We start from the raw sequence: 15,483 nt of genomic DNA on the forward strand, positions 1-15,483 counted from the left end.
TTTCTTCTATCTCTGCCTTGGTGTAGTTTGAGATGCTATCTCCCCATTATTTCTTGGTGGATTTGACCCAAGTGGAAAAAAGTACTTGAGTACTTGCTGAAGAACTGTGTCATCATCCATTGGGAATGGGAGATACAAAAAGAAGAGAATACATCAGATGCAAGAGGGGAGATATGAAGATGTTAATCAATCCTTCATTGAGAGTGGAAAGAAATGGAAGAAATGGAATCAGCAAAGTTGAAGAGTGACAATTTGGTGATAGAAGAAAGAAAATCTCCAAGTGAAAGAGGGGAAACAGGAAGAATTGTGTCCTCCATGTAGAGTGGCAGGAAGAGTGAATGGAGTGAGAGGAGGATTGAGTGGAGTGAGAGGAAGAAATGGAGGAAATACACAAAGTGCAAGAGAGAAGATAGAAAAATCTTAGTCCTTCAAGGAGCAGAAAGGAAGAAAGTAGGAGGAAGACATTCCTTTATAGAGAGTGAAGGGTGAGATAGAGAAAATCTAGTTGTGCAAAGAGAAAGGGAGAGATGAACTGAATTAAATCCACCAATCATAGTGGAAGAATAGATAAGGAGCTGTGTTATACCAGGAGTTTGAATGAGATAGGAAAAAGAGCATGACAATGGATGTGTACAGGAAAACTGAGTTCTCCATGGAGAATGAAAAGTGATGAAAGGAAGGGAAACCTGCACATGAAGGAAGGGTTATATCAAGATCTTAAATGACCAAGGAGAGGGGAGATAAGAGTTTAATCAACTTTCAACAAGGAAAGGAAGAAACGAATAATCCAAGAAGAATAGAAGAAGATAGGAGGATAGGGATCCACCAAGCAAAAAAAGAGGAGACAGGAAATGCTGAGTTCTCCAAGGAGAAGAAAGAGAGATGAGATGAAGGAATGGATTACAAATGGAGGATGATAATGAAGAAGACCAAGTTTTTTCTATCTTCCATTTTCCATATAGTGGATTGTATTCCTTCTCTCACCTGCCATTATTCATGGCAGACTCAGATTTTCTTATCTCCCCTCTTAAAATCTTCCTTCTAACACCTTCATTTCTCCTTTGAGGACTCGGTGTTTCCTGTCCCCTTTCATCCACTAAATGGATTACTTTCCTCCTACTTTCCTTTGTTGAATAGAGGAAGAAGGACACAGTGCTTTAAATTTTTCGTCTTCCATTTGTGAATTCCTTTCTATTACTCAACTTCTGTTCTCCATAGAGGACTCATTTCTTCCTACGTCGCCTCTTCATCTTGGTGAATTTCTTTCCTGAAAGAGAAGGGAAGGAGATAGCAGGAGAAAAGTGTGACAAGAATAAGGGTTGGCGATATGAAGTAGATTTTTCTACGAAGGAAGAAACGGATAGGGAGAGATGGTATTCTACAAGTAGGAGGAAAAGAAGGGTGCAAGGAGAAACATTCTCAAAGGAGATGGAAGGGAAATATGAAGAGGATGCAAGTCCTCTAAAAAAAAGAGGCAAATGAGGAGAAATGTAAACGTATTAGAAGGGAAAAAAGGATGCAAATTTATTTCTCAATGGCAAAGAAAGATGTTAAGAGGAGGCAATCATCCAAGCAGAAGACAGAAAATTAAAATCAAACCAGTTCTTCATTGACGGTGGAGAAAATAGTAGGTTGCAATCCCATTGAAAAATAAGGGAGAGAACGAGAGAGGAGGAAATAAATTCACAATTCACAATGATAAGAGGTGAAGTTAAAAGAGAAAAAAACAGATTCAGATAGCAAGAAGCAAGTCCTCGAATGATATTGGAGGAATATAGGAACAAGTGAACCCAGGCAAGTCTTCCAAAGTAGAATGGGAGTGTAAAGCAAGGAATATTTCCTACTAATAGAAGGAGGCAAGTTTGTGAAGGTAAAAGGAGGGAGATATGAGGAGGCAAGTGTTCAAAGGACAAGGTGAGGTCATAGGAGAAGAGAGGGATATAGTAAGTAGGAATTCCTTCAAAAAGATAAGAAGTATAGTTCAAGAAGGAGAATGGTTGGAAGTAAAAGGAATGAAAATAACATGTATTTGCTGGAGAATGAAAGCTGATATAAACTATCGTGTCCTCTAAGAAGATGGGATGAACACAATGTACTGTAAATTCACTAAGGAGAAGGAGGTAGATAAAAGGAAATTGAGAAGTAGATAGAAAGGAACAAGCAATAGGACGAAATAGCTTTTTTGCCACTTTTGGCAAATCGCATTAAAGACGATGAGCAGTAATTTGATAAAATAAATTATGGTACACTCACTTGGAACTTCGGTGACAACATGGAAAGTCGACTACTAAATACACTCGCCCTCTGAACGAATTCTTACATAAGGGAGTGTAATAAGAAGCATGTTGTCAAAAGATAAGAGAAAGAAATTAGAAGGAAACAAGAAGAAGCAAGTTCTCTAACCGGAATGTAGATAGACAGAAGGAAATCACTTAACAAGGAGGAGAAGGGAGAGAAAGAATGGTCTTCTTCAAAGAGAAGTGAGGAAAATTAAAGGAAGATAATCCACCAATGGGAAGAGAGAGAGAAAGAGAAAGAACTGAGTCTAGCAAGGAGAAGAGACAGAGGAGAAGTGAATACACTTAGGTGAAGGAAGGGAGGAAATAGAAAATAAGAAAATAAAATCACTCACTTACCTTAACAAGTTGTTCTTCCACTCCTGGTCTTGTTGAAGTACGGCATCTGTTAAAGCTATTGTGTCTCTTTAAGCTCGCCGATTGTCTGTGTTGAGGAAATAACTTTTTACTCACTCCAAGATCTCATGCACAGGCATTTCTCCTCCTCCTCTTTGTGAGGCCAATGGATTATCTAGAATAAAATTTGATTGAATGTTCTTTATAGCATCGACACATTAGGACATAAGAATATATATATGATTGATATCTGTCCATCAACACATAAAGCAATATGGGGTTAGGCCCCTTAACTTAAACATAAATAATAGAAATATGTTTTGCAAAACTTTCTTATTTAATTTCTAAATATATATACTCATTACCTCAGTATCTAAATATGTACTTGATATCTCAATATCTGTTCATTACTTAATAATAACTAAAAACATACTATTTCAGGTGACTAAAGTGTACTAACCAAATTTCAAGGCAGAGATTATAATGATGCACTCAGCAGACAAGGGAACAGACACAGGACAACACAACTGCACAAAGGATTATCCTGGGCATGTGTCTAAGCGCCAGAGGCTTGTTGGCCTACCAGAAGTAGTTACTGGGGTGTACTACATGGAAATGAGGTGAACTTTTGGGTGCCTGGCCTGTAAAATTTGAATTAATACAGAAGCATAATAGAAAATATAATAGCCAATCAAGTTGTATGCATTGTTTAAATATAAGTAGTTACAGTTAATATATTGTCTTAGTAAATATAAAAAAGGAAAATTTTTACCTGTGTATTGTATCATGCCATTAAAGACACATTAAATATAATGTCAGATAAGAAAATTGGAATCTGTATGTGATTGATGTGTATCCATCAACTTATTTCAACCATTTATCTCATTAAGTAAGTGTAAGAAAGATTCAGTTTGAGGGGAAATAATTCATTAAATTGATTAGTTATCAGCATTATCAGAATGCACAATTCAATAATTTCTTATTTGATGCTAAAAACCACAAACTATAAAACCATAGAAACACGACTAGTGTAAAATCTTTGTAAATCATCGTAATAAGTAGTTGTTTTTTTTATCCTGTTGTATGCAAGTATTGCTTGAATTGTAAAAGTTCTCTCTTAATTTGCAGTTGTTATGATCAAATAACTGCTTTTCTCGCAGTAATGTTTCAACTCATTCCTTTGTGATATACTTTAGGAAAGTATGCTAGAATATCAAGTTTTGTTTATGGTTTCGTTGCAGGCCTCTAGAAACAACAAAATACACTCTATTTTCTACAGCTGAGCCTGTTCCTGTCACAGCACTATGTGCAACTGGTTGTTAATAGCAATCAGAAACAAACAGTGCGAGTGTGCCTAAATGCTAAGTGCTACCTTCTGATGAGTAAGTGACTAGTTTTATTGTACATTTTTCAACCATATTTGGGATCCAACGGGAGCAAGAGAGGAGCAAAGACACCCCAATATTTTAGTTGTTGAATAAGTATTTTTCCAAAGGAAAAGAAAATGTACCATTCAGTGAACGGAAGAGAGAAGCATGAGAAGTGTGTAAATAATAAGTTGTGAAACGAGAAGACATTTTGCTTTTGAAAGACATTTTATGGCATCTAGATTACTGTTTCCACAGTGCCCTTCAAGGTATGTGGGTTAGATAAGGGAAGAAATTGTGCACAATTTACAACTATTTTGATAAAGTCAAAATGTCCCATGAGTTGTCCCCTTGAAATTATGATCAATGTCAAAATCTGAGAGTCTGCTTAATTATCTTGTCAAAAAAACATGTTAAACAAAAATGTCAAAACATCAGAAAATCATCAATGTTGATAACATGTTGATAATTCATATGTTACTTATTTGCTACATATGCTTACAGCCCGAAACCAAGTGTTAGGTAATAATAATAATTTAACTATTGATAACTAACAACTCCTTTGAGATGCCAAATGAAAATGCAGTATTTTAAATCTGTTTGTAGCATCTCATGACATTTACTTAAGTTTGAGTTTTATAAAGCCTGAATTTTATATTTATACCACAGGACAATCCACCAAAATTTAATATTATTATGTTCCAATATTTACCACATTCTCAGTTGTGGAAATGTTTGCATACCACTATCAGCGAGAATAGACAAAAGCATATGTTCATTATCAGTACAATCATCATGGGAATTGCATTAATTAGATTTTAATTTTGAGTTTTTCCTTATAACATCTCTCACAATTATGAATTTTTGTCCTTGTAGAAAACGTCAGCTATAAATGGATTACACATAAGTAGAATCTTTACAATTGGAAATATATTAAATGTACTATATTAAATTATTGAAAAGTCCACAGAAATGTAAAGTCATATTCTAAATTACAAGTATACTTATATCTCAATATGTTAGAAATTTTTCTATATGTGTTAGTATGTGCGATTGTGAGTGTATATTTCTGTTGAGACATTTGTTCTGAATATTTTTACTACGTTTTGTAACTCTTAAATCTAATGATGATAATGAGAATGAATGGTGATTAGATGAAGCACATGGATGGACACTAGCAAAGAAACATGAATGCTCAGACTGAGACTCAAACCTGGAACCTGTTAGCATTCTTGCTACTGACAGGTAGCAAAATCGCGACTGACTACAACAATATACTCAGTCACTAAGTGTTTACTGTCTTGTTTTTAATTTATTTTGTCTTTACTTTCATTTTTTCTTATGCAAGGTCTATTAAAAAAGAAACCAAACTTTTACAAAATTGAGAAAACGGTAATATTCACCAGCTATTTCAACCTGTCTCCTTCAAAGTACTCCCCTCCACTGTGCACACACAGCTCCCAGCATTTCTTCCAATCCTGGAATGCCTGCTGGAACTCCAGTTTTGGAATGGCCTGTTGGCCCCATAGCGAATTCCCCTTGATCTCTTCTATTGTCTAGAATTTCTGACCTTTGAGGGTTGATTTCAACTTTGGGAAGAGGAAGAAGTCTGCTGGTGCAAAATCAGTAGAGTAGGCTGGTTGAGGGACAACTGGTGTCTGGTGCCTTGCCAAAAACTCCCAGATAACGAGTGAGGAATAAGCACATTCATCATCGTCATGAACCATCCAGGATGTGATCTACCACATCTGTGACCTATTGTGCTGCATGTTTTCTTGAAATCATCATGACATTAAAGAAGAATGCTGCATTCACTGTGGAACCATCCAGCACAAACTTCGATCCCCTACCAGTCAAAGAACATGATCAACATCATGTTAACATGACATCTTCTCATTTGTCGTTCTTGATGGAGTACGACCTGATCTGAAATGTCTGTACCGTTCGTAACACTGTGTTAAAACTGAAACATTCCTCGCCATGGGCTTCATGTAACATCCCGTACATCTCTTTGAAAGTTTTCTTCAATTTCACACATACTAGCTGCTCTTCCCTTCCAGTTACGTCATAGTAGGGTAACTGAAAATCACGGCAGGCACTAAATGCATCTGCACTCAAAGCTATCTACTGCAGTATTGCAATTAGCAACGGCTTTGAAACTGGACCAATTTAATAACTAAGGACACCGACCGCTTGGCACCAGCACTGTCAGTTTTCTTCAAGGAATTTATATACACACTTTACAAAAGGAGTTCAGTTTCTTCTTGAACAGGCCTTGTATGTATTCTCCTGATCATAGGAAGAGTGCTTTAGAGTTAGAAATGTTTAAAATACAAGCAAAGATTTTCACTTTGCTAGGTATGCAAAGTGCTTAACACACATAAAACTAACCTTCAAGAAGTCATGTGATTCTTCCAATGGCATTATCGATACTCTTCATTAGAGCCATCCTTTTTATCTTCATTGTACACTGAAAGCCGAGGAAACTGATAATTTTGTTGAAATCATTTTTCATCCTCAGGGACAGGTATTTGTGTTTGTCTGCTATCTCCATAGTACCATTATCTACAACAATGAAACTCATTATTTAAGTAACAATTAACTCATTGAATAACAATAACTGAAATTGGTTCTATTTACATAGAGGAAAGACTAATTCATGAAGACAGGACTCAAAGAGATGTTAAGTGTGAAAAAACTTACACAGCTTAAATATCCTAGTTAAAGAACAAGTTTTATTAGTGAGCTGTATCAAATAACCACTAATTTCTTTTAGAACATACATGTTTAAAGAATAAATCATGGTTCCCACACACCTAGAAAAACCTGGAAAACCTGGAAATCTCAGGGAATTTGAAAAAAGTAAAATTCTCAGGGAAATCTCAGTGAAAATCACCTAATTGATCAATGAGTCACATTAAAGTACATCAATAGGGCTAGAATATGCTCCTACATGTTGATTTTCTTCACACAAGCTGCTTTGAAGACATAGGCTTGTAATATATGTTTATTTTCCATTACAGATTAATTGATATTGTGTTCATTTGTAAATTTATGTTTCTCAAAATGTGAAAATATTTGTTCTCTATGTGGTATGTTTGGAATGTTATTTTGTGCACTCCAATACATTTGAAAAAGGTGTTAACTCAAACAAATATTTGTAACCGTAGTCCTTAATTATATGTGCACATGGATTCTTCATTTAGTTTGGTTTAAGAAAGTGAACTGATATGAAGTATTTCCCAGTACTGATAAACTACTGATATAAAATTTACTAATTCCAATTACTGAGCCAATGCAAAATTGCAAATGATTCTGCTTATTTAGACATTTTCTTCACAAAACTATGACATACAAATTGTAATTTTTTATTCATAAAAGTAATAAGAAATGGCTAAAATTATCAGTAATATTACTAAACTGATACACAGATATGTCCATACCAATAGAGTAACAATTAGTTTGCTTCCGCTGGTCCCCAGTCATGTAGGCATCAAGGCAATGAAGAAGCTGATGCTACCGCCAAGTCTACTTTTTCACATGGAGACCTTCTCATTCACCTTGTTCTCATTGTCTCTCTCGCCGAGAATAAGTCATCTTAACTCTGCTTCGAATCTGACACTGCCCTCTCACACATTGCCATATTGCTGCAAGGGCTGGATCCTCCATTGTGCCATTTCTCTAACTTTGTATTAAGTGTTCAGCAGGCACATATCCAAGGGGGGGGGGGGCTTATGGGGGCTCGAGCCTACCCAAAAGTTTTCGATTTACACTAGATAAAGTGAGGTTTTCTTTCTCTCGTCCTTGAAAAATTTATGGATAACCTGTCACTAACTTGCAGAACAGAAGCAACTTTCTATGGGCAGTTTGGACACAATCATGAAAATGGACTGATTTCATCACTTAAAGGCTGCAAAACAATGCATGACCACATACTGCTCACACCACAATTTGTACACTACAGGAACTCAGCTGAGAGTTACTGCCACACACCCCATTAATGCAGTTCTGGTCTTGCTCCAAATTATTTTCACACATTTGCATCCTTAAAGGGGTTCCTCAGAGGCTATCATTTCAGCAGTGACAAAAAGGTGAAGCCAGCAGTCCAATCATGTTTGAATCTATTGAGAAATATTTCTATGCTTCTCGTATCCAAGCACTACTGAAAGTCTGGGGTAAGGGTATTTGCATAGAGGAAAATTACAACAAGAAATAAGTATTTTATAGAAGTTCAAAAGTGTTCCATTATTATGAAAAATCAAGTTCTAGTATGACTATGACATTCAGACCATGGAAGACAGTAACCCAACCACCCAAAAAAAGTGTGTCATCTGTGTTAAAAAAAAAGGAAATGCATTTTCTACATTTGTGTTTGATTGCTGTGATGTTGATCTTGACATGAAATGATGTTACATGCAGGAGACTTATTCCCACCTATAAAAATATGTACTAAAACACTTGAATTTGTGGAAGTCATGCCGAGCACAGTGGCAGCTGCTTAATACATGCTACCATGCTATATCACATTACTCAATTCGCTGACATGAAATAAAAGAATGGGACAAATTTAATAGATTGAAGAAGTTCAATAAAACACTGAAGTGAAATTTCTGACGTTAAGAGGCTCAAAAATTTGCAGCATGCTATGAATTTTCCACTCACTGTTAAGCTATAACGAATACTGTACAATGCTATGGGCTTCTAGCACATTCTTGCCACCTCAGGGCATGCATGAATACTCCCCGGTCAGGCCTCTTGGTTCTTACAGGAGAGATAGGTTCTCAGATCGGGAAGACAATCTGCTAGTGTGTTATACAAATCCACAGCATGGTAAGTGTTGCCATCTTAGAATAAGAAGAAGGTCTGCATCAACCTTCTCGTCTCTCTCAGAATGTTGCCTTGTGATGTCATTCCCACATTTTCCATACATTATTAGTGTACATTTGTGAAATATTTGTAATGTGAACTATATATTAACACGAGCTATAAAGAGATGGAACACGAATTGACAATATAACTCAGCCTTTAATCTATTTTGGTGGTAAATTGTATAGACTGCGACTTTTAAACTATAATCCATCCATTTTTGGCTTACAAAAGTGCTTATCTGGTATGCAAAATGTATGTTTGAAAATTTTAATTTGATATTTGATCTAAATCACTCTTTAAAAATGCTAGAAATCTATTTCCTAATGGTAATGCAGCACTTCAGTGGTTGGGGCGAAACGAAATGCGAGGGTGGTGGGATCTCACTTATCGCACAATTAACAAACACGATTTGGATCAATCCAAACCCTTCGTCTTCTAATGTGGCTCCACAATCAGATTCAGACCAGAAAATTTTTAGCAAGATTCATAAGGCGCATAGTATGCGAAGCAGTCATTGTTAAGGATCAGTTGGATTTTGTTGATCCATAAGCTGGTGTATGCGCTGTACCCCTCTCAAAATTTTGAGAAAATCAAAACTTTCAAATGAAAGCAGTAAAGAACTCAGGAAACCAAATAACTCAGGAAACCAAAGAACTCAGGAAAACAAACAGCGTGGTACATGCAAACTCCCCTTAAAATGACCTCTTCCATTTTTGTCTTTGAACAGCTTTTAAATAAAGGTTAGAAGTGGTAATTGCAAAATATTTTATGATTTATTCCGCCCCTACCTATAAAGCAGCTATGTGATACCAACTTTTACAATTCCAGCATCCTCTAAAAAAAATCCTGCTAACACTAGTGGTTCCAGATGAATGTATATCATCTGTATCATCTGTATGTGTGTGTGTTGGGGAGGGAGGAAGGGCTATTGTAAATGCAAGAAAGAATATCGGCTGTAGCACACATCTTTGAATAGTCATGAGACACCGATGGTTGAACAGGTCCAGGGCAAGTTGAACGAAATATGCAGACTTCAAAAATGTCTACTGAATCCATGTTATATCACATATTAAGTTTAACATGAAAAAGTAGAACTGTTTCTTTAACACTATCAGCAGGCTGTACTGGGTGAAATACAGTATTTTATTATAGTTTATTTCCACTTACTCTGTATTTGCAGTATATACACATGATAATTTATGTTCCACTAGGTTTAATACAATATGAATCTGATTGTTGATCAGGAATTCATTTTAAGTAAATAATGTGTTCTATTGTTATGGATGTTAATATTGCTATAGAGATAACAGAGAATTCCAACTGTCTCTCAGTATGATGATGAGTGGGAACAATGAAATCATCAGTTTTCTTACATTACAGTACAGAGATGTTGAGAAGAGTGTCAACAATTTGACTCTAATGAAGATGTCCCAGTCCAGCATCAAAAGTGGAATGCAAGCAGCACATGATTTGTAGAAGGTTGGTTTCTAATGTGTTGAGAATTCTGTAGCTAATTTAGAAAACAAGATTATTCCAATGGCAAAATGAACGTTGTAAAGCTTTGCCCATTATTTACCAATTATTTTAACATGCAGTTTTAATACTATATTCAGATTATTTACAGCATGTCATCAAAATGACACCTGGGGACCACAGAAATGTATAGAGGACACAAAAACAAGCAACTTTTCTCAGTAACATATCTGCTATTTGTGCATTGTTTTAACGCTATGAACGTTCAGAACAGCCTATTTTACTGCCGTTGCTTCTGTTGTGAAACGGCATGTACTGGTGTTGCAAGGAACACACATATTCTGCAAAAAAAAAATACACACTACGAACCACATTATGTGTCATAAAATGTAGAGGGGAACGTATCCAATAACCCAAAGCTAAAAATAAAGCAATGGTACAAAAATGATGGAAAAACAAATAACGTATGGAAAAGGATGCGACAGAAAGTGATGTATAACATCATATTACATGTACATTTTATGACTCACAAAAAGAAATCAAGTTAAGATATAATTCCAGAGAAAAGGGTCCAATCTCCTCCCCTCGCTCTCTGAAAACCTTGACCCCCATTTCCTTCTTTCCTGTGGCCTGTATTTTGTTTCTCGTGCCAGCTCACCTAACTTTTACTGGAGGCTCCTGGAGATTTATTCGCCTTTCCTGTACTCTGAGAATACTCTAGCCTTTTCAACCAATGTGTTGATTTCTGAACAGTGTTTTGCCACTTGGTGCTTGCCTTATTGGCTTCCTTTATTCAAGATGCTTGAAACAGGTGGCACCAGCCTCCACAAATGTCTTATTACTAGCTCATGTACAATATCAGTGGCATTCCAAGGATTTTTGAAAGTGGAGTTACATGTATCTCTTTTAGGTCAGTCCTAATTTACCATCTTATCTTACCCTTGATATTCTCTCTTTTAAAGATTACTGTGCCAAAGGAGGGGTTATGCTTATGACCCCCACCAATCTGTACCTCCTTGGGCATGGCACTGCATAGTATCAATGTTTAAGTTGAGCAGTGCCAGTGTCAGTGGGTTGTTATTAGGCGAAAGGTGTGGATGCCATGTAGGAATTTATATTGTGAGGAAGAAACAGGAATGAAAACTGAAGATTTTGCTTGATATTGTAAGTTCTTTATTTATACCAAGGAAGATCTTGGAAGAGAGTGTAATCAACCTTGCCAGCTCTCCTGGGTCTGTGCTATTATGGGGTGCAATTTTTCTCTTCCTCCATTACCACTACATGCAAAATTTTGGAAAAGGTTAAGGTAAAGTTCCCTGCACACATAACACCATGCCATGAAGGCACATTTATGGGGTTTGGGGATAGTAAGGTCCCACACATTCTCGAAGCTCCTTTATGCAGGGACAAGGCAGGAAAATTTCCAGCTTTAGATCACCCACCTCACGGTCTCCCATGTGACATTCAGACACCCCACGGAATAGACCACCACGGTTCTTGCAAAATTTTGTAGGAATTTAAAATTCTTATTGTGGAATTCTTCAATGCCTAGTTTACAATCTTATAAACATGTGACGTGGAACAAGATATTTTTAAATGTAAATGTGGATGCTTATAAACAAAACCCATTAATTAATTTTTTCATTGTTCTCTGAGTCAATAGGCAATTTTATCACTGCAACCTCGAGACTTTCTGAACTTACACCTGGTGCTTCATGTTAGCATAGAATATACTTAATTTAATAGAATAGGATAGATATATCATTTTATACTTTGTATCTTATACATATCATATTTCGGATACTTTTTCTAATAAATACTCCTTAACCAGTTTTTTTTAGCACACAGTTCTGTCTTAGAAGGTGTCCTGACAATTTATTTTTTTATTTCTTGGTCACTTCTTTCATGGCTCTTCTTTCACCAACTCTTCTAATACCATTTTATTTATTACTTTGTCCATTACACATGCTACATTCTTCACCACAACCACAGTTTTAAAGCTCCAATATCCTTTTCCTCAATTCGTCATAGCACCCAGGTTTTTGCACTTCATTATCTCTTTCTTAGTTGTTTTTCCAAAAGCTCCACAAAACATGCTTTTCTTCTATTAAAGGCTTCCTTTGCCATTGCTGACCAGCTCATATCACTGCTTATGATATATCCTAGGTATCTGAATCGGTCAACCTATTTAACACTTTGGCCTCTAATTCTCATATCAATTTTAATTTGTTTCTTCCCTACAACAATCACTTTTGTCTTCTTCACATTTTTTTTCATCCTAAACTGCTCACAGTGAACATTTATGTCTCCTAACATAATAATCAAATCACTATGCTTATATATTCTGCTATTAAGTGCAAGTCATCCACAAATCATATATTTTACTCTTGTTTCTGAAATTATTACCCGTACCTCTTTCTGGAAAAAGTTAATGCAGATAATAGGAACAATCTCTGCTGTACTCCTTTCCCAATTTCACTTCTGTAATTTTTCTCTATTTTCAATTTAACTTGATGTAACACTTTGCTTGAATTCATTCTCTTTAAAATCTACACCAAGCCTATTCAGTATCTATTTAAATTCCTCCATTCACTCAATCAAATGTTTCTCAAGAATCACAAATACTATAAATACTTCCTTTCTTTTTTTCTAGGTATTTTTCGCCAATTACCCACAGTAATCCAATTTACATTTCTTGTGCTTTTTTCCTTCTTGAAACCAAACTGTACTTTTAACTCTCTGTCAAGCTCAGTGTAAAAGTGTCTATTTAATATTTGCAGGAGAATTTTCACTGCATGTGATATCAGGCTCATTGTCCTGTATTAGGGACATTTCCTCATGATACTTTTCTTCTGTAGAAGAACAAGATCTGTCATCTTGAAGTCTATGAACTAATTGGCTTCTAGATTTCATTACGTTAGTGTAAAATATGCTCCTTTCCTTCAACCAAGCATTTGATTAGTTTGATAAGGATCTCATCTACTACAGTTTGATATTCAATTACCACTTCACTCAGTGCTTGCTGGAATTCTTCCTTCAGAATGATGGCTCCTTCTCATCGGCAGGAAACTTAAAAACACACACACAGATTTTTCATTCAAATAACACAACATATGTATAATGAGTTGTGGTTATCTGAGGCAAAAAGTGCTATGTCTTCAATATGTTGACAGTCATTTGAATTTTTCTAATAGTTATAACATACTGAGAAGAAAATCTCCAGTTGTTTTTAAGTGCAAAAAAGTATTGAAAAGCATATATATATAACTAACCAAGGAACACATTCAATTGGACAGTGTTACAATACATTGATTTATCAAACCAAAGTTTCATACAAAGGCATTAATGGCTCAATAGTTGACATGAGTATATATGCACGCAACCAATGCACATGGGCATTTCAGAATTTTTGAGACAAATAAATTATAATCACTACATTAAAAAAATATTAAAGTTACTTAATTACATTTCAGTTTCAATTATAAGTTTGCCAATTTACTTAACATGAAAAATAGTATAATATTCGCTTTCCTTAGGAATACAGTAGCCATTACACCTAAGAAGACCAAAGAAGAAAAGGTACGACAACAATACAGCATTGAGGTTAATTCCACACAACATAACCTGGCAGAAGATACCGCCAACAAGAGAGATCACAGGTATGGAAGGATGGAAAAGCATCCCATTCGAGGTAAGTAATAAACTTTATCACTTTACCTAGTCATATCATAAATACTGACACAACATTGAAAGTGAATTATGACGAAACTGTTAAAGATACTTTAATGTCCTGATTGTATAGGTTACTTACAGGTCTAACAAACACATAACACCAATCATTTTTCAAATTGGCCGCCTTTGGCCTTCACACAGGCCTGAAGTCTCTGCGGCCACTCATCTACAGCATTACGCACTGTCTCCGTAGGGAAAGTCGCCACTGCCTTCACCAGGGACCGTTTCAGACTGTCAATATTGGCATGCCTCCTCGTACAGACCATGCCCTCAAGCACTGACCACAATTTGTAGTCTAACGGGTTGAGGTCAGGGCTGCTAGCACGCCAATCAGCTGGAGCAATGAAGTCCGGGACATTGCTCTTGAGCCACTCCTGGGTAGAGTGTGCCTTATGGGCTGGTGCGGAATCCTGTTGGAAGGTTCAATGTTGGTTCCTGAACAAAGTGTCACTCAAAGGCTTCACAGCAGAGTTCAACACAGTATTTTCGTACACTCTGGCTGACGTTTTCACCCCTTTTTCACAAAAATGCAGCTTGGTGGTGCCATCATACGCCACGCCCCACCAAACCATGACTGAGGCCGGATGATGACCCCTCTGGATCTTCGGGGCTTTCTCCCGAGCTTCGTGGGATGTTGACGCATACACCCGGTCATTTTGGCGATTGAAAGTTTCCTCAATGTTGAATATCTTTTCATCTGTGAAAAGAATTTTCCTGTGGTCATTGTTGGCGTAACGCTGCAGGAGGCGTTTTGCTTTTATTACCCTCTGCTCTTTCAGACGTGCATTGAGGAAGTGACCTGTACTTCGCCGGTAAGCCTTCAACCCCAAGTCACTTCTTAACACACGAGACACTGACATTTTGGGAATGTTCAGCTCACGAGCAAGCACTGCCTGCTTTCGTACAGGATTTCTCCGAATATGGGCTGCCACTGCTTGCACTAACTTTTTGGTTCGTACGCTGCGTGGGCGGCCTTGCCTTGGGCGATCATCAAGTGTCCCAGGCTCTGTGAATCGCTTGATGGTCCGATACACGAAAGATTTGCTGATATTCAACTTTTTAAGTGTTCTGAATATCATGGGGGCTGTTTGACCCACTTTATGAAGCCTCACTCCATAGCTACACTTTTACGAACACACTTCCTCTATGACAGCTCAACTCACAATGGCCCACTCCAGCCTCTTGCACAGGAAGGTTGGTCACGACATTGAAAACCGGTTGTACACACTGCCTCAAACTTTGTGTCAGTATTTATGATAAGACTAGGTATACATTCTTGCTTCCTCCCTCCCCAATTACAACAGGGATTCTCTACTTCTATCTTCCTCTTTACCTTAACCTTTATTCCTTCCTGTCCGAACATTCATATTTCCCTCTATTCTCCTTGGAGACATTGTATCCTCCTATCT

At 36.7% G+C, this 15,483-nt stretch overlaps 1 protein-coding gene across 1 annotated transcript; it reads right to left on the minus strand.

Annotated features, from left to right (window-relative positions):
• Positions 1 to 14,496: 14,496 nt before the first annotated feature.
• LOC145999239 (uncharacterized) lies at positions 14,497 to 15,153 on the minus strand. Its single transcript, XM_083136174.1, has one exon. It carries the CDS (start codon positions 15,151 to 15,153, stop codon positions 14,497 to 14,499), a length of 657 nt encoding a protein of 218 aa, XP_082992300.1.
• Between the last annotated feature and the right edge of the window lie 330 nt (positions 15,154 to 15,483).

Source organism: Lepisma saccharinum, chromosome 15 (genome assembly GCF_977018435.1).
Source record: "Lepisma saccharinum chromosome 15, izLepSacc3.1, whole genome shotgun sequence".
Taxonomy (NCBI): Eukaryota; Metazoa; Arthropoda; class Insecta; order Zygentoma; family Lepismatidae; genus Lepisma; species Lepisma saccharinum.

Coding starts and splice junctions, on each gene's coding strand:
- LOC145999239 (XM_083136174.1), bottom strand. CDS start 15,153: ATGATATTCAGAACACTTAAAAAGTTGAATATCAGCAAATCTTTCGTG.